Source organism: Heliangelus exortis, chromosome 12 (assembly GCF_036169615.1).
Source record: "Heliangelus exortis chromosome 12, bHelExo1.hap1, whole genome shotgun sequence".
Classification (NCBI taxonomy): domain Eukaryota; kingdom Metazoa; phylum Chordata; class Aves; order Apodiformes; family Trochilidae; genus Heliangelus; species Heliangelus exortis.
This window is the reverse complement of record NC_092433.1, coordinates 20,080,145-20,098,888: the sequence shown is the minus strand read 5'-3', so window position 1 is coordinate 20,098,888 and position 18,744 is coordinate 20,080,145. Positions and strand designations below refer to the sequence as shown.

At 47.1% G+C, this 18,744-nt stretch overlaps 1 protein-coding gene across 1 annotated transcript; it reads right to left on the bottom strand.

The window, feature by feature from the left end:
* Positions 1–148: 148 nt before the first annotated feature.
* On the bottom strand, positions 149–17,772 carry ARL8B (ARF like GTPase 8B). Its single transcript, XM_071756377.1, has 7 exons — positions 17,424–17,772; positions 8,759–8,839; positions 8,041–8,114; positions 7,386–7,479; positions 6,736–6,803; positions 6,429–6,499; positions 149–5,044 (listed from the first exon to the last, which is right to left on the bottom strand). The coding sequence occupies exons 1-7, from the start codon at positions 17,544–17,546 to the stop codon at positions 4,995–4,997; spliced, it is 561 nt and encodes a 186-aa protein (XP_071612478.1). The 5' UTR covers positions 17,547–17,772; the 3' UTR covers positions 149–4,994.
* Positions 17,773–18,744: the final 972 nt, after the last annotated feature.

Below are 18,744 nucleotides of genomic sequence, written 5' to 3'. Positions count from 1 at the left end.
GCACAAATAATTGAGTTTTGGCATAAATGTGTTTGGTTTAGCTGGAGTGTAACAGTGTTCCCAGCTCTTTACTAATAATGAGGGCTTCCTGGGCACGGGGAACAGCAATAAAAGCAGCTGCACTACTACAGATGAATGGGCAAAGGAATGGTTTTCAACAACACTTTATTGAAGCACTTCAAAATGATCACAATGATAGATGTTGCCTTTAACAGAACAAAACCTGTCATGTCATAATTAAAAGGCACTAATCCTGGCACAAAGGTCTACTTACCCACCTTCCACCGAGACAGAAATAAAAACATCAGATTTTTTTTTACTTCTCCTTCAAAAGAGTACGTGCACATACCCCCTTCGAGTGCCATCCTGTGTCTGTCACTTAAAACATGTAAAGAAAACATGTTTCACCAAGGCATACTCTAACATTCAGCTTCTGCAGTCCTAAAACCACAGACTATGCACTCAAGGTTTATTATTTAGTGAGATGAGAGTCATTCTACACTCATGCTTTTGGGAACAGAAGTCCTGCAGCACACACCACTCTCGGGCACTCCCAGGTTACTTGCACTCCTTGCTTTGCTCTCGGAGTCTTTGGCAATCCCCTGCTCTTAGCAAGACAGCTCAGAAAACCCCATTTACACCCAGCCCCCCCTGCTCAGAATTCACAGGGCTCTCTGGAGTCAGGGTCAGTGCAGCAGGCAGCCCGCAGGGAGCAGTGCTGGGCACGGGAAGGGAGGAGGAAGCATACTGCTTTCACAGCCAGTAAACACACACAAAGCAAATCAAGACATGCCACAGCCACAGAACTAGAAAATGAAACCTTAGAAAAGTTAAAAGCTCGATAAACCAGCTAGGTCATACTTCAAGTTATTGTAAATCCCTGCACAACATTCCTACACTAATTTAACCAGAGAGGCTGTTTAAGGCATTTTCTTTGGCCTTCTTTCTTCTACCAGAAAGTGAAGACTATGCAGTTCCACGTGTCAGCATCCACAAAGGGCCATCTTTCCAACTCTTTTCCATAAAGATGCAAAGAGAAAACACAAACCAATAAGAAACTAAACTTTTAGCAGCTCTACACTTGTGCATTTCTCACACTGCCAAGGGGGGGGACAGAATTGCTCTGTGCTACTGCTCAGATGCTCAGCAGCACTCAGGGTGCTGCTCTGTAACTGTGCTCAAAGCAGCCCCATCCATCCACACACTGCTGACAGGACACAAACATTCCAAGGAAAACCTTCACACAGCCTGGTGCTGTGGGTGCACACACAAACATCTCTTCCCAGGCCAGTCCAGAGATGCTCTGCTCTATCAAGGAAAACCCAACACTTAAGAGCTGATGGCTATTTTAATACCATGCAATACCAGCACATCTCAGGGTCATACTGGTCTGACTGGTGTCTAGCTTGCATCCAGATTCCTGACCAAGAGCTCTCTCTGGCTCAGCATTTGCCTTTTCACAAGACCCATTTTTCTTACTATGCTGCTGTTCAAGGCCTGCTGCAGATACATCAGAAGAGAGTTGGAGGACTACAGCTACTGATGGTTAAGTACAATAATTTAGTTTACTAAAATGAATCCCACAAAGCAACTGGATAAGAGGACTGGAAACTTAGCTTCTTTTTACTGTCCAGGCCCACTCAAAGAGTAAGTAATCAATCTAGAAGCAGAACACAACTACAGCACCCAAGTTCATCAGACAACACTGCTTATGCCTCTCCTAGGCTCCACACCTTTATTAGAACAGAAAAGGTGTAACCTTGGACTTAACTGTGACAGATGAGCCAGTAGTGCAAGGCTGAGAGGTGGCAGGAACAGCCTCACTTCTCTGGAAAGGCTTCCTACACTTCCCTTCTGTCTCAAAATCAAGGTAGTTGGCAAGTTAATCAAACCCTGGAAGAGGAAAGGTGTTTAATCCTCTGCACTGGATTCAAATAGTCTCTTCTAGGGCTGCATTTCTGCCAGCTGAGCAACTAAAGGCATCTGGCAGAACAGTACAAGAATAGCTGTGGGAACCTGGGCAGAGTCATTTCATGAAGAAATGCAAATGCACTTTTTACAGCACACATCATAGGTGGCTACTTACATTTAGAAACTATTCCTTAAATACCACCTCAAGTAATCAGCTGTTCACACCACTGCTGATTAAAGTGATTAATACTGGTACCAGACCAACCTGGGTGACAAAGCTGGCAGCAGTAATGCTGTTTTCAGATTTTGTGTCTAGAGGCATTTTGCTTTGAATGTTACTTCAGGTAGCTTGTTCCACATGCAGGAAACTCCCATCAACTGAAGAAAAATGCACACAGTTTTTTTACTCAACAGTTCAATAATCCCTCCCACCAGCTGAGTTACAGATGAAGGATGCTAACTAACCAGTACTCAGGCCTAAAAGGGAACCTGTTACAGCTCAGCAACTCTGAAAGCTTGCAAGGAAGCAAGCCCTGAACAGAAAACATCCAATTTGGTACCAGTACTTGGAAGATGTTGATATTTGGGCCTGAAAGTTAACCAGTGACTGAGAGAAAATAATGCAGCTAAAGCATCTGGAAAGAACAGTTGGTGTAACTGCTGATAAAAAACCCAAAACAACAACAACACAGCAAAGATTTTGTTCAAGACCTCAGTCAATAAAAGCCTCACTTTCCAATAAGAATCTTAATGCTTTAATTGGCAGTGAATGATCAGGCACTGCTAGATTTGACACTAGAAAAGCTCTAGACTTGACAACAAGAAACAAGCTTGTAGACACATGCACTTTTTCATGAAGACAGAGCTCCAGAAGGCTGCCCCTACTTCAAACCCTCCAACTGACAATCTGGTGCTTTTCATAAACACAATAAAGCACTGAGGTCTGCTGAGACTGACTGGCCAAGCTTGGTCATGTAAGCTCAGAAAACCCCAGGCCTGCAAGGTACTTTTATAAGCACTTCCCTCAGAGAGCTGAAGCACAGAACATAACGAAATTCAAGTATTTACTGAGACTTCTTCCCCCACTGTAATCTTTTGGGAGAGGACAGACACCCCGTAACATATTGCCATGAGTTTAGCCACATCAACTCATCAGTCAGTTCAGTGTCAATACAACCCTCAAAACAGAAGTTTATTGAGTAAAGCTGAAGAGCAGTAAACCAACATATGCATCACCTAAATAAAAAAAAAAAATTCACGTATTTACAAAGTTCAGTAATTGTATAAGTTGTTCACATGCAGAGAGTAATGCACAGGTTAACAATTGGTAGTGTTTGGATGCCATAAATGCTGAAAGCAGTGAAGTATATAAACACCAAACACATCAAGTTTAGCTATAGGCCAGTTAATTAAACAGTGACCTGGTCCCCCACAAAGATTCACACATTCTAGTTTAGTTTCCTTATTTTAGGCACAAGCAAGTTTGCTAAATAAAGTAACTGTAGCAGTTCCTGGTGAACTAGGGACTACAGCAGCAAGTTAATATACCCTCTCCTCTACAGCACCAGAGTATGAATTAATTGAAACCATGCTTCAGAGAACTGAAAGGGGACAAAAAGTTAGAATGCAAGCTGAGACTGAATGCAGGCTGCATGTAGTGTCTGTGCAACAATGCACCAGTTGATACAGAACAGTAAGGCTGTGGCAGGCTAAATTAAAACTGGCTTGTCACAACCAATATGGGCTGAACAGTGGTTGCAACCAAGGACTTGGACAGAATGCAAACTCCACATTTAGGTGAAGAATCACACACAGTGTGAAGCAACACGAGCAGGTGTACCATGTATCTGCACACACTAGTAAGCCACACTGACAGGACTGTATGAACAAACCAGTCTTAACAAGTCTGTCCTTTTAAATATACTGAAGTCACTGAGAGAAAAAAAAAAAAGCTACAAAAACATTACAATCTTTAGTTTACAGATACTTTCCTATACTGTGGGAACTAGTCAAGAAATAGGATCAATTCATTGGCTCTCTTGTGCTTTGATGCAGCAGAACACTTCATCTTGCCACTTTGCACATGGTTACATCTAGAAAGCAGGCAGGTCTAGAGTTGTCACAATAGCCCAGCTGTTCATAGCACCAGGTGAAACTGTGCCCAGCCACTTCATGAGCAGGGGAAACACCAGACAGTCACACAGAGATTGTGCTACAGCTCAACAACTGACTGACCCTATAGGAAAACACCAGTAATGTAAGTGTCATGCAGCTGCTCAGAATGTGCATTCTGGTTTCAGATAGAGACCTCTAGAATCTGTGGATAGAAAAATGTATTTGAGCCAAGTCTGATGTTCCTAGCAATTGGTTTTCATGCTGGAATACTCCAATTTTTGAAAGCTTGACAGAGCAGTCCACTCCCATCCCCCACACAAATGTTAAACAGAAGCAACAGAATGATTTTAAGCAGTTGACTCTTTCCTAATTCATCATGAGAGTTTTCTTGATTTCAAGTGACTGGATAAGATCTCAGCTGTAGATTAATGATGCTGATCTATGCCTTGTGCTCCCCTTTGCAAACAGTTTCCATTTCTCTGCTTACAAACACACATCACATGCATTTGTGAGACAGATCAGTATCTCACAGCTCACGCTTCAATATTTTCTAACTACTGTATGTGGCATCTTACAGAATCTTAATGCTGTCAAGCATCAGCATCTTCAAGCCACTAAACACTAGAAATAAAACACTTGCTGAAAATCATATAAAAACCTGGCCCTGAAAAACCAGAACAGAGTGTACCATCATAGTTAACATGATAGAGAGATAGTCTTTTTTTAAAAAGCCCCCCCACGACCCTCCCACCGTAGATGGTTGTAAAATAAATATTTGTGCTGACTTTATCATGACAACTCTAGTTGTTTTGTGACAGAATAGGAATACAAGTCTTCAGCAGTGCACATGAGAAATGAACTGTGAAAAGGCAGATTCTTGATACAGGATTTTTGGGTAATATCTCATTATGGAGGGAAGTGGACAATTGAGATTATGGCCAACTGGTTCTGGAGATTCCAGGAAGACTTCAGCTTCTTCTAGATTTTGAATGCTGAATAAGCCACTGAAGCGTGATATCTGAAGAGAGAGAGAGAAGAGAAGTTCCACATTCAGGTGTCTGCCTGCATTTGTACCACTGGCACTGCTCTGGGATGCCAGTGCCTTCAAGCACACGACAGGAATTATCCAGCCCTTCTCTTGAGGATGTTCCAAGACAGATCACCAGAATCAGGTTTTTAATGCTTGCTGTGTTTTTAATGCTTTAGCCCAGCAGCCTTTAAATCACATTTAAAGGAACTGCTTCAGACATCCTGGTTCTTCAGTCAGCTACAGTTCTAATAAACATTCCTTAATATAATACTTTAGTAGGGTTCACATAATTAGTTTTAGATTAACATTGCTCTGTTTGCCAGTCTGATGGGAACAAAGTTAGTTTAGCCCTACAGTTCCAGGCATCAGGGTCCTCCATGTTTCAGAGAGGATCTCCTAAGGAAATTAAGTGCTTCCCACAGCACCTTCCCTAGAGACCACTGATGCTCAGCTGTGCTGGGAGCCTTCTGAGGGAGAAATGTCAAAAGGAGCATCTGTTTCTCCTATCCACCAGGTCTGAATCTCTAAATGAAGGCAAAGTGACAGGAGTTTCTTGGATAAGAAGCCCGAAGAGTTGCACAGACTGATTGTTTTTCTTGGGAAGAAGTTAAATGTCCTTAAAATAAAGCAGTTCTAACAACCTCCATGCCAGCCTGAAGTTTCCCTCATCACTAAACTCATTGTAGCTCACCAATGAAGCAGTGTTAACCTCATGGCAGCCACAGAAGGCATGAGGAGAAGGATGGCAAGTGGATTTAAGCAGTGTGGTTTTGTTCAGTGGACATTCCATAGTTTACTTACAATACAAGCATCAAGTACTGGGTATTACAAGGTGCCCTGGGCTCTGCCTTTCAACTCCAGAAATTCTGAAGCAATTGATGTCAGCACCAGAAAAATTTACTGCCTGGCTGCATGGAGCAGTAACCAGCAGAGGTCACACTGTGAACTGCTGTGCTAAGAGCAAGGGAAGATGATAATTTCAAGAGAATGACTGTCAAGGAAAGACTTGCTTCAAGTACTTGCTAACCTCATGAAGTGAGGGCAGAGTTGAGAGTACCTGATAAAAGCACAAAATAATTCAGGCCAAGCTGACAGGGAGACTACTCAGCTAATTGCTGCAAACTACCTACAGAAAGGCAGCAGGTTTCACAGAAGACTGACACATGTTTGGGTAACTACAACTTTAACATCAGTCAGGCTTCCTCACTGCCATCAGGAGTTGTCCTGAATTTAACCAGTGCACTCACACATTGTTTTTTGATTTGTTACCAGTTTCCTGAAGCTGAGAAGCTTGGGTTTAAAAAGTCACAATCCCTCAAATCCATCCTCTAATAGCTCTCCAGAATGCTTAGCATTTAAGGTTAATAATTACCTATATTATCTTTCTCTTTGCAAGAAATTGAGTAGCAGCAGATTTCTCTGTCCTGAATAGCAGCAAGGTTCCTAGGAAAGAGAGAACATTTCAATACACACTTCACTTGGAACAAGGACTCTTACACCGAGAATCTAAACTATTTCCCCTTCATCTTCTTCAGGTAACTCATTTTCATACAATGTTTCAGCTGACTCCTCTTCCTGGGTTTTCTACTTCCAAATGGAGGTGTCTTGATCCAACACCCTATGGACATGAATTAATTCAGGGAGATAAAGCAGCCCTTCTTAGGAAGGGTTAGACTTACATCTTTTCAATTAGCTGTTTCTCATCCAAAGCATTAGGAAGGTCTCTCTTATTTCCAAGTACTAGAACCTGAAATCCAGAGCAGAAGGAAACTGTTGCAGCTTAGCTTATTAAAAATAAAACAAAACAAAACAACTTCAAACTTCAGGCAAGTCTGACAAACAGTCTGCACTACTCTATTAAATCTCACAGAATGAGACATTCACTACTAAGCCAGATCACAAAGGAAGTCACAGGGAAAGTGGGGTACAAATAAACTGTTCTGTGCAAAAAGCAAACAAGAACACATGAGCTGATAAAACTGAGAACAATCCCAGCAGACTTCCAGCTGAGATTCCCCAAACTTATTCTATACTTCTGTACTACATTCTGGTTAACCTGTACTAAAGGAGACTCTGGAAGACAGCACAAACTCCTATGGTGCAGCACTCTAAACTTCTGTTGGAATTTTATGGGGTTTTTGTGAGCACTGCACAACAAGATCACCAAAGGATTGATTGAGGTGAACAATTTAAGTATAACTTCACATTTACACTAACCAGTAAGGTTGGGCCTTTAACTTAAGAGTTCAAGCCAGCCTTCAGAGCTGCTGCAGTTACACACATTCATTCCTCAAGCAGGTTTAAGACTCTGCAAGTCAGTATTACTTACAGGGATTCCTTGTAGCTGTGGCTTATCTAGAAGATTGTGCAGTTCATTTCGAGAGGCTTCTATTTTTTCACGATCTGCAGCATCTACCATGTAGCTTTGAAGAGAAGTTTAAGTTAGTGAGAGTGAACTACTTCAGAAACAGCAGCTTTTCCTTTAATCTGCCAGTTTTGAGCACATTTAACAAGGCTTTAAAAAAAGCTAGGTCTCCTGAGCAAAGAATTTGGTTCTTTAAAAAAAAAAAAAAAAAAAAAGAGATAAAAATCTCTAAGATCAGAGTAGATGAAATATTCTTTCAGCTAGACAGCACTGCCACCCAGCTCACAGGAAGTGAGTAGGACTCCCAATCAGGTAAGATGCCTGATAAGAAAATAATCCATCTTGAGCCCTGAACTTAGGGGTTAAAAAAAAACAAAACAAAAACAAAACAAAAACAAAAAAAAACAGTCTGGTCACAGTATGGTTTCAATATTAAAATGAGTGCTACTGAGTCAAGCATGCACTGTAAAAGAGGAGTAAACCTGAAGTTCATGCACTGTTAAAGAGGAGTAAACCTGAAGTTCATGCACTGTTAAAGAGGAGTAAACCTGAAGTTCATGCACTGTTAAAGAGGAGTAAACCTGAAGTGAAGTACTAGCCAAAGGAAGGAGAGACTTACACAATAGCATTAACTCCTCTGCAATATCTCTCCCACATGCTTCGGAATCGTGGTTGCCCTCCTATATCCCAAATCTTAGGGCAAAGGGGAGAAAAAGACAGTTTAGCCATGCACTGTGTTTAAACATAACACACAAAGATAAGCCACAAAATCAAAACAGTTTTTTTTCCTTTCTTCTTAGGCCAGCTGCAAGACTTCTCACATATTAGAACAGAAATAATCCCTCGTACAGCTGCTCAAAGCTTGCAGGTCCTACAGCAAAAGATGAAAACTGTGGCATCTTAATCCTGAGGCAAGAACACATTTATTTGTACACTAAGTTTTCACACCGTGGGATACAGGAAAATAAAATAAGATGTATTGACCCAAAACTCTGATGTAAGTCTTGCCTTAAGCAATATTGATGAGCACAACAGAAGGATCTCTGGGCCCTAAACATGTAAAAATTAATTCAGATGAAAGCCAGACAGCACTGTCACAACACTGCTTCAAGTACTCCATGAAACTGGAAATCACACCCAGCTTCTCATTTAAGAAGCCCCATAAATAAACACAAGGGTATTTTTAAGCTGTGGGACAGATTTAGCTGAGCCTCTTCAGTTTCTTGTATTTGTCCCAGCAGTGGGAGCAAAACAGAGCAAGCACAGTGGTTTTAAACCACAAGCAGAAGACAGCTTTACAGAGGTTTAAAAAGAGGAAGCCAGCAGTGGTCACATACCTTTATTGTAACATTACCCTTTGTAACCTTCCTCATGTTGAAGCCCACAGTAGGAATCATATCTTCACTGAACTGACCTGACTGGAAAGACAGAAAGTTCAATTTAGTGCTTATGTGATGCTGCTACTTTACACAGTAAAATATCATATGCTTTTTCAAACCATTTGCCTCCCAACTGAAGACTTTACAGCCAACTAGTCATAGACCTTACATTCATGTGCACAGAAGCTTGTGTGAAGTCAGTCAACTCACTTCTAAAGAAAATTTTCAAGCCCTGAGGTAGTCAGGGAGGCAACCTGGGGACAAGTGTTTTGCATAACTTCAGAGCTGGTCAGTCAGGGCAAGCACAGGAAAAGAGCCATTCCCTACTTCCACTGGAGCCAAGCTCTGCACATCAGGATCTCCCTGCTACCTGCAAGCTAGAACTACCCAGGAGATTTTCCTCTGACGCAAGCTCCTTTTTGGACAGCAATCAGAATAATAAATCACTCTTGTGGAGTGAGGCTCCAACCCACAGGTATGGGTTGACTCCCTGAGGAGTTTTAAAAGGCTGCAAAGTGGAAGGACCTGACAGGTCTGCTTGCTGCCAGGCTACACAGTGCCCAACTTGTTCAGCACTGGAAAAGGCAATCAAAATGCAACTGGAGAAGATTTCCACCAGAAGTGCAGCATCACTTTAAGCTCTGACATGACTGCTGCACAACAGTGTTGCATTAGAGGGGTTCTTTCTCTAGTGGCAGATGTTTGACTGTTCTGCTGCACTTTTATCTGTAACAGCTTGAGAGCCAAGTTCACTGCCAGCTCCTGTAGCTCACCCAGGAGCCATGACAAGTGTTATCAACACTTGTAGCACACCCAGTAGCACAGATTTCCCCCCCCATACTCCCTTGGCAATTTGGCAGGAGGTGAATCTCAGCCATAGTGGTCATTACCTACCTCACTACATCCATTATGTGTAATAGAACCAGACAGTTGACCAGATTTGAGGGGAAAAAAAAAAAAAAAAAAAAAAGGTGGATTCCAATGAATTCAGTTGTTCTATTAGGGTCTGGTATCATTGCAGCAGCAGTTCTGGTTCTCTCCCCTGATGTTGTACAGGGAAACCAGCCTCAGTTAAAAGCCCTTTAGGATCTATGATGCAGACATCACCCCCCAGACTAACTCAGAGATGAACTGCTCACAAGCTGGAAGCAGTAACTAAGTCTGAGTGGACATGCCTTGAGCACATGTTGTCCTGAGTGTGCAACCAGATGATCAGCTTCTAAACCCAATGCTTTCTCATGCACTTCTGTGCTTAGAAGCACACGCTTCCTCCAAACAAGCTGTGATCTTCAAGAGGCAAACCAAAGCTGTGGCTTCACACAACACAGACTCCAGTATAAAGCTGATAACCATTAGGAGCCCAGAGCTGTCCCTCTGAGCCAGGGTGGTGATGTGTAGCCCAGCAGCAGAAACTTGACTGTGTTTCCCATGCCTGAGACAGCTCAGTTCAGCTCATCAAGCACTTAACTGCCAATCTTGCCTTTGAAGGGTCAGCTTGCCAGAGTTGCACAAGAACCACTGCATTCCTGCCTCGTCACACCCTACACCCACATCTTCTAACCCAACATCTTCCCTCAACCTCCATCTCTGCTCCTTTGAAGCACCCCACATGCTGCCAGCTCTTCCCACCCAGATATTTCCTGAGCCTTCACCTCAGAGCTGTTTCTGTCCAGAGCTTGTGCTCACTTTTAGGATACAAACCCCTTCAGCTGGAGCAGCACCTCACTTGCCAGGTGTTTCATGTGATGTTGAAATTACTGCCATCCCCAACTGGGAAGCTTTTAGAGTCTCCAGAAAAGCTGCTGCACCTTATGCTGCTTTCCAAGTACACCCTACCCACATCCAGGTGGCACAACAACTTGCTCTGTGTCTTGCTTAAAAACTGCCCTACAGAGCTGCTCAGTTACAGCTTCCTGGACTCTGCTTTGCAGGTGAGACAAACCAGCATTCCCCAAAACACTTCCTGAGCTGTCAGGAAGAGGAGGAAAGGGTAGGAGGTGACTTCACTGAGCAGCCTCCAAAGCACAAGCACAGGTTTTCCCTCTACAGGAAGTTTGGAGGCTGTGGATTTTGAGGGGAGGTGGGCACTTGATAGCTTTGACTGCAGGCTTTGAGCCTATTGATCCACTCAGATCTTTATCTGAAAGGCCTCACTCTGATATGAATGGCTGTTCCTCTGTTCATAGCCACTGAAGCTACTGGCAGACACCTTACCTTTTAAGACAAGTCAAAAAAAAAGGTTAAAACTATTGTAATGGATTTTGCTGTCAGGCAGGAGCCTCATCTGACAGGTTCTGCTATTGTATCCAAACACCCTGTCCCAGAAATTAGCTCTCTAAACCTAGAATTTAGAGGACTTTTGCTTACTATCACTACAGAGGAAAAAAAAAAAAAAAAAAAAAGCCAAGGAATTCAGCTGCATCTTTGAGTATTCAAAGGCAAAAGCTCCTCAGAACCCCAGAACAAGGAGAATATGCTTTTAGTAGTGCACAGTTCTGCTTGAATTAGACTTCCCCCTCATCTTCCCTGGAGCAGTTACTCAGCTCTCTCACAGTGTGTTCACAACAGGATGCTTTCTCCTTCTAAAACAGGCATCAGCTTTACACCAACTTTGATAAGCACCGAAATATTTTCAATTCCCCATCTGCAAGTGCCTGGCTGTTGCCATCCACAGCAAACACAGCTCAGACACCCATCAAGGACAGCAAGAGCAGTTGCTTACAAGTCTAGCAATAGCATCTGTTTTCAGCACCTGTGAGTATTCCAAGAGGCAGGCACTGTACTTCATCCAGGCCTGCTGGATGATCAGCCTTGGGTCCTAGAAGTGGTTCTGAGTTAAGCCATTATCTCTGAGGTCCCACAGACCAGCCAGCACTAATACAAACTCCTTGCTGAAGGTCACAAAAACAAAGTTAACTCCAGCCCCTGTACGAAAGACAAGAAAGAGGGAGACTAAACAGACTGAATTTTCAGGGACCACGTGCAGAAAGAACCTGCTGGACTAGTCTTGGAGCCTCTTGGCTACCTTTTCAATACTCAGAGCTCCTGGAGAAGCCAAGCATGTGATTTCAGTGCAACATGAAGCCCTTTACCTGCCTGAGTACTACTGCTGGATAAGGATCCTTCAGAGAGGCAAAACTGCTCCCAGAGTGAAGTGAGTGCCTGCACTGTGAGCCAACACCTACCTGCATCCATCTCTCTGGGCTCAGCTCTCCCAGCACTAACTCTGCACAGCCTGCAGCATTCATTTAAGCTCCCTCCACCTCAAACCAAGTCACCTCACCCCTCAGACACCAGCTCTGGGACATGCTCTGAAGCTGTCCCCATGCCCAAGCACACCCACAAGCACAGCTTGGTACCTGTAACACTGGCAGACTGCTGTCCCCAGGGTCTGTGCCCCCCTCCCTCAGCCCACCCACCCCAGCCTTGCCCCAGCAGTGAGCCAGCAGTCACTGACAGGAACAGCTCATTTCCCAGAGGGCAGGATGAGAAGACTTCCAAAAAGCATTTAACTTACCATAACCTAACACTCCAGGAGTGTACAAAGGATTCAGGTTCAGCCTTTTCATTAATGCTTACTCAATACTGAAACACACTACTTCCTAAATCTACCATTTCAAGTTGTCTTCAGAGTGGAGAAAAAAAAAAAACCAGCAAACCACAATTTGGCAACTTCATCTGGCTCTCCATAGCCACAAGCTACAGCCAGCAGACTGCCAACTTCCAGAACTTCCAGGGAGTTAGGACTACCAGCCTGGCAGCACCAAGCCCTAAGCAGCCCCATCATATAACTGAGCAGAAGACTGGAATTCCTGCTTCCTTCACCTTTCTTAAAATTTCATTGCAATACACTCAAGGAACCATAAAAAGCAAAACTGAAACTGCAGCAGTAGAAGCAGTGTTCCCTCTTCTTTCTCTCCAGCTCCAGCAGAGTTTGACTCCACAGCCTGCACAAGGAGATGCTTTATATCACCAGGAAAGGTCAGGGCAGCCTTGAGCCTGCATCTCATGATTCATTACTGTTACAGGAGAAATTTCTTCATGCAGGCTTGGTGAGTACACAACAGAGATTGTTATCTTTGCTCATAATAATTTTCATCCATCTAGAGATCACAAACTAGCTCAGCCAACTGGGAGACAGCATCATTGCAGTACAAATTCCAGCCAGGATACTCCCCATCCACCTGAAGCAGCACATTACTTTAAGCTCTTCATCATGACATTTCTTTCCTTTCATGCTCAGAAAAAGGCTGCACCTCTCCAAAATCTCTTCTTAAAGAAGAAAAAAAAAGAAAAAAGAAAAAGGGAAAAAAAGAGAGCAGAGTAATTTTAGCATTATATAAAGCTACCCCTACACTAAGCCTCCTCTGCAACACTCAGAGAAGCCATCCACCAAGAAGCACATCATAAGGACAAATCAGCTCTCTGGTTTTTGCAGTCCAGATTCCTTCTTGAAATACTTCTGCTCTCCAGCTACTTGCTTGTGATCACATTCAGAAGCCTGAACTCCAGTTCAGGAGCTTCAGTCCTTGAGATCTCTCAGTCCCTTGAAAGGCTTTATGACAGCACTCCCATGAGTGATGGCTGCAAGAAGCAAACTGGCTTCTTCTGACAAGAAAATCCATGTTCACTGCCCCAGCCCTGACTCCAGTGGGATATTCAAAAGGATGTTATCAAGCAACTGTCATGTATCCAATACACAGCAGTGAAACAAAGCCTAAAAAGGCATGGTTTTATCTAGAAGTCAGTCCTGGAAGAGCTTTGACAGCCATGAAAAACTCTTTCTCCAGGTGTTCCTGCTCAAAGCCCTTCCCTTGCTGAGAGTGCTCCAGGGGAACTTAAGACCACATGAAACAAAATTCAGATTTCAGTCACCTGTTCCATGCCATCTGGGGCAGAGCAAGCAGGACCTCAAAAGAGTATTAATTGGTGTCTGAGTCACCTAATTTATTACCTAATGAAGTGAAGCAATCCTTTTCAGGAGACTTCTCTGATGAAGAAACACTTCCCTTAAAAACATATCAACCCTCTCACTTCACTGCTGTGTGTATGAAGTGACAACAGAAGCTATTTATGACTTGCCAGAGTGTTTCAGAAAGCAGCAGCCAAGCTCTTCAGAACAATCTTCTCTCTGCACTTCCCCAGTGTGACTCCTTTAAGCCCCAGTTCCTTACAGGAGTCACGAGGACAGAAGGAAGCCACAGCTCCCAGCTGGCCAAAGGAATCTTTTGTGGAGGGGCACTTCAAAAAAAGGCCTCACTCAAAGGCTTGTCCAATATTCCAGAGTTAAAAACCAAGCCACACCGATCCAGGTTTTGACACAAATCCTCAGAAGGTATCTTACTTATCCTACAACCACAAAGAGAACAGGTTGAGCTTAGCCCTTACCCCAGACAGCTGAAGGTGGCAGCCTGAGTGCCCCCCACCCTGCAGCCCTCCCCTCCTGGCTGCCAAAAGCCAACGAGCTTCAGCATCCCACTGGCACAAGGGAAAAACCTCCTGGTTTACACTTTACACTGGGAAATGCTGTTCTTCACCCTGGCAGCACATTTTAGGGACCAAACAAGTGTCCCATTATCCAGCAGGATGCAGTGTCCCCAGCCTGGACACAGGGTCAGTTCCCTTGTGTCATGTTTGGGAAGTGAGAGGACAAGGGGAAATGGTTCAAAACTTGAAGAGGGGAGATTCAGGTTGGACATGAGGAAGAAATTCTTTAATGTGAGGGTGGAACAGGTTTCCCAAGGAAGCTGTGGCTGCCCCATCCCTGGCAGTGTTGAAGGCTGGATGGGGTTGGAGCACCCTGGGCTGTGGGAGGTGGCCCAGCCCATGCAGGGAGGCTGGGACTGGATGAGCTCTGAGGTCTCTTCCAGCCCCAGCCACTCCATGATTCCATGTTTCTGTGGCACCACACGGAGCTGGGTCCCCTCTTGTCCTTCCCCACCCCAGAAGGGCTGGGACCTGTGCTCTGGCACCACATCTGGTAAATGCCTGTCCACAAGCACCAGCTGAGGAGACCCAAAGCACAGAAGGTGGTGCAGACTCCTGTAAATCATGGACATTCCAAGCCCTTGGAGAAGCAGCTGACAATTCCAGGTGTGATACTGGCATGACATGGAGTTTCTCTGAACAGGGGCCACAGGCCATCTACATTATGGAAATTAAGAGCAGGAAGAAATGATATCCTCCCTTGTGAGCAAGTTTACTCATGCACATGGGAAACTTATGCTAAATATCTAATTAGAGGCAGTGACTAATCCAGAGGCTGAGCAAAGCAGAAGCTGCTTTAGTTGCACCCAGCTGTAACAAGGTTTCACTGAGAAGTTTGGGTTTTAAACCTTCTAGTCAAACCAAGTTGGGTGTGATTACAAACTGAGTGCTTGTTTACACTGAGGAATAAATATGCCCCAAACCAGCCAGCAACCTAGAAAAAGATTCTTTCAGAACTGGACTGCCTGCCTTCCATGGCCTGTGGTGGCAGACAAGAACACTGTGCAGCTGGCTTGGGCCTCTCCTCCTGGGGCTTGTGCCTGGTTTGACTGGCATGGAGGAGCTGAGATTTACATGAGGTCAGTGCTGCCAGGAGCCCAGTGACAACCCTTGGTCACACAGAACCATCCCAAGTTCCTGGTATGCAACCCAGCTTCCAGAGCTGCTCCACAGGACCAGCATCTTGCTGTGTCATCCCTTGCATTTTAGTTCCATGGAATCCCAGCACTCACCAGCTGCCTCCATCCCAACCTTTAACTGCCCTGCAGGGAGCAGCTCAGCTTCTCCAGCACCCACTTCCAGAGGCACTCCCTGGATTCAGGTCAGGCAGAGAAGCAAGAGGTTGGCCCTGCATTCCATGGCAGCAGGACTGCTCCTCTGAGAAGTAACACTGTGCTGATAACGACCTCATGATGGGCTGGGGTTGTTTTAACCAATAATAACGAGCAAGTCCCTCTCACTCTGCTTTTCCCTAATTACAAACTTCAGAGATGTGAGCTGCTCCTTCCAGCCCTCAGATTGCCCAGGCTGTGTGAGCATGCAGCACAACTCCCTTCTCTCTCTCAGTTTTGCAAAGCTGTTTGAATGACACCCTCACAGATAAATTTCTGGGTGTGATCCCAACCTGTGGTTGAAACCTTGCAAGATTCAGTCCCAAGCTGGGCACAGATGTCAGCTTTTTGGGAGCACTGTTACCATCTGAGACACCTTGGCTGGACTGAACTGCTGTGCAGTCCCAGACCCGCCCTGTACCCCCCACATCCCCCAGCACAGCTCCACTGGTAACTCCAGACATGCTGCTGGCACCACCCAGAGCAGCAAAGCAGCACTGTGCCCAGTGCCACCCTCACCCAGCACTCCAGACAACAAAAAAACCTTGCAGAGTAACCTCAGTGCTCCAAGCTGCAAGCACACACCAATCAGTACCAGCTCAGCACCCACAGACTGAGGCTGCTCAGCAGTTCCAGTGTTGGAAATCCAAGCCCAGAGGTACTGGCAGCCACTGCTTGTGTAAAAGAAAAGGCTTCTGGCACTCAGGTTCAACCAAGCAACTTCCACCTGAGAGGAGCAGGGAGAGGAGGAGTGGCAAACCCATTCCACACGCTGATCATGAAGCCCACCCCCTGCTGACACCCTCAGCTACACTTGGACACTCAGGGTAACAAGAACCACAAAAAAAACCACAAGAAAATCAGAGCCCTTCCCCACCCACTAACTCATTCAGCTGACACAAACACATTCACAAAGCCAGGCAGTAACACTAAGGAGCCAGCCCCAAAACCCAAGGAAATGTGAAGGCTGCTCAGGTTGAAGCCATCAGCTTTCCTCTTCTAGGTGCACCAAACTCACACAACCAAAAGGTACCCAGGGGGTTCCCATTTCAGGCTCCCTGGATGAGCTTGTGCCCATTCCTGTGTGTCTCTGGGAATGTTTCCTGCCACGTCCCCCCTGCAGCACAGGACAAAGCCAAATCATCCATTTCAGCAAGCCACTCTTTGTCTTGTTCAACAAGGGAAGAGCCTCCTGTGGGAGGATTCCCACACCCTTCCTCCATCTCCTCCAGGCAGATCAGCAGAAAAGCAGGAGCTCAGCACTCAGCTGGCCTGGCACTCTTAGGCCTGGAAGTTGCACTTCTTAGCACACACCTTAAGAGAGAGTAGATTATTTAATACAGGTCTCCAGGACGAGAATAAAACACATCTGAGATAAGAACTGAGTGGAAAACACTTCAATCTCTTACTGAGGCCCCCTGATGAACACTCAGGTAGAAGGCAGCCTCTGAGGACACCTTTTTTGCCACCAGAACACCCCGTGAGCCGCACACCGATGGTGCTATCGCTGCCTCCACGGCTCCCGGGAGCACCCGAAGGCTCAGGGAACGATACCCGAGCCCGGCTCCCTCCCTCCCCTCCCACCTCCCCAGCCCAGCAGCTTCACCCCAGCACCTCAGCCCGACTCCCGAGGCGTTGGGGACACAGCCGTGGCTCGGGAGATCCCCGAGTAGCCCCGAGAGAGACCCCCCGGACCCCAGGCCCGGCCCGGTCCGGCCCAGCCGCCATCCCCCTCCCGCCAGGCCCGCACAGGCTCCCGCCGCGGCCTACCCCGGCCCCGCCGCCCCCCGCCCGGCGCCGCTCACCGCGATGACGTTAACGAAGGTGGTCTTGCCCGAGTACTGCAGCCCCACCAGGGTCAGCTCCATCTCCTCCTTCCAGAAGAGCGAGCGGAACCAGTCCAGCAGCCGGGACAGCAGCGCCAGCATGGTGGCGGCGGGACGGGGGCCGGCGGGCCGAGGGGCAGCGGTGGATCGGAGGGGGGAAGGGGGTTTGTTGGCGGTGTCGGAGGTGCCGCCCGGTGGGGCTGGGCCGGGTCGGGTCGGGCTGGGCCCGGGTTCTGGCTCCGGTCTCGGCGGCGGCTCGCGGACACCCGCGCGCTCCCTCACGGCCCGGCTCGCCCCCGCGCGCGGTCATATGACGCCTGCGCCGCGGCCTAGAGCGGCCCCCGCGCCGCTGTAGCGCCACCCCCCGACCGACCGGTGCCCTGGGAGGACCGGAGAGGGGGCGGGGCCCAAAAGTCAAGGGGCGGGGCCCAAGAGCCAGGGGGCGGGGCCTGTGGCAGAACCCCCACCAGCACCCACATCCGGGTACTCAGCGTCGGGGGGTCCCCTCAGCCCCCACATCGGGTACTGAGGGTCAGGGGGTCCCCTCAGCCCCTACAACCCAGGCACTCAGGCTCAGGGGGGTCCCCTCATCCTCTCATCCCCCACATAAGGCACTGAGGGTCACGGGGTTCCCCTCAGACCCCCACCTCAGGCACTCAGAGCCAGGGGGTCCCCTCAGCCCCTCCGACCCAGGCACTGAGGATAAGGGGGTTCCCCTCAGACCCCCACATCTGGGTACTCAGGGTCAGGGGGGTCCCCTCAGACCCCACATCTGGGTACTCATGGTCAGGGGGTCCCCTGAGATCCCCACATCAGGCACTGAGGGTCAGGGGGTCCCCTCATCCCCCATATCGAGCACTCAGGGTCAGGGGGGGTCCCCTCAGCCCCTCCAACCCGGACACTCAGGCTCAGGGGGGTCCCCTCATCCTCTCATCCCCCCACATCAGGCAATGAGGGTCAGGGGGTCCCCTGATCCCCCATATCAAGCACTCAGGGTCAGGGGGCCCCCCCAGCCCCCCACATGGGGCACTGAGAGTCAGGGGGTCCCCTCAGCCCCTCCAACCCAGGCACTCAGGCTCAGGGGGGTCCCCTCATCCCCCACACTGGGCACTCAGGGTCAGGGGGTCCCCAGGTGAACCCCAGTGCCACAGGACCTCACTTCAGGGGCTTTTCAGGGTGCCCCGTCCCCCGGCTCATCCCTTGGGATGCCCAGCTGGGAGCTGCTGTTTTCTGCCTCAGCCACTGAGCTGGGAGCTGCAGGCAAATCCCAGGTGTGCAGAGGCCTCGGGACGCAGGAATA

Excerpts from the sequence above, each read along its gene's own strand:
- ARL8B (XM_071756377.1), bottom strand. The coding sequence starts at position 17,546 with ATGCTGGCGCTGCTGTCCCGGCTGCTGGACTGGTTCCGCTCGCTCTTC. Across the intron at positions 8,115-8,758 it reads AGGGTAATGTTACAATAAAG|ATTTGGGATATAGGAGGGCA; the intron begins GTATGTGACCAC and ends CTTTGCCCTAAG. Across the intron at positions 6,804-7,385 it reads CACAGCTACAAGGAATCCCT|GTTCTAGTACTTGGAAATAA; the intron begins GTAAGTAATACT and ends TCTGGATTTCAG.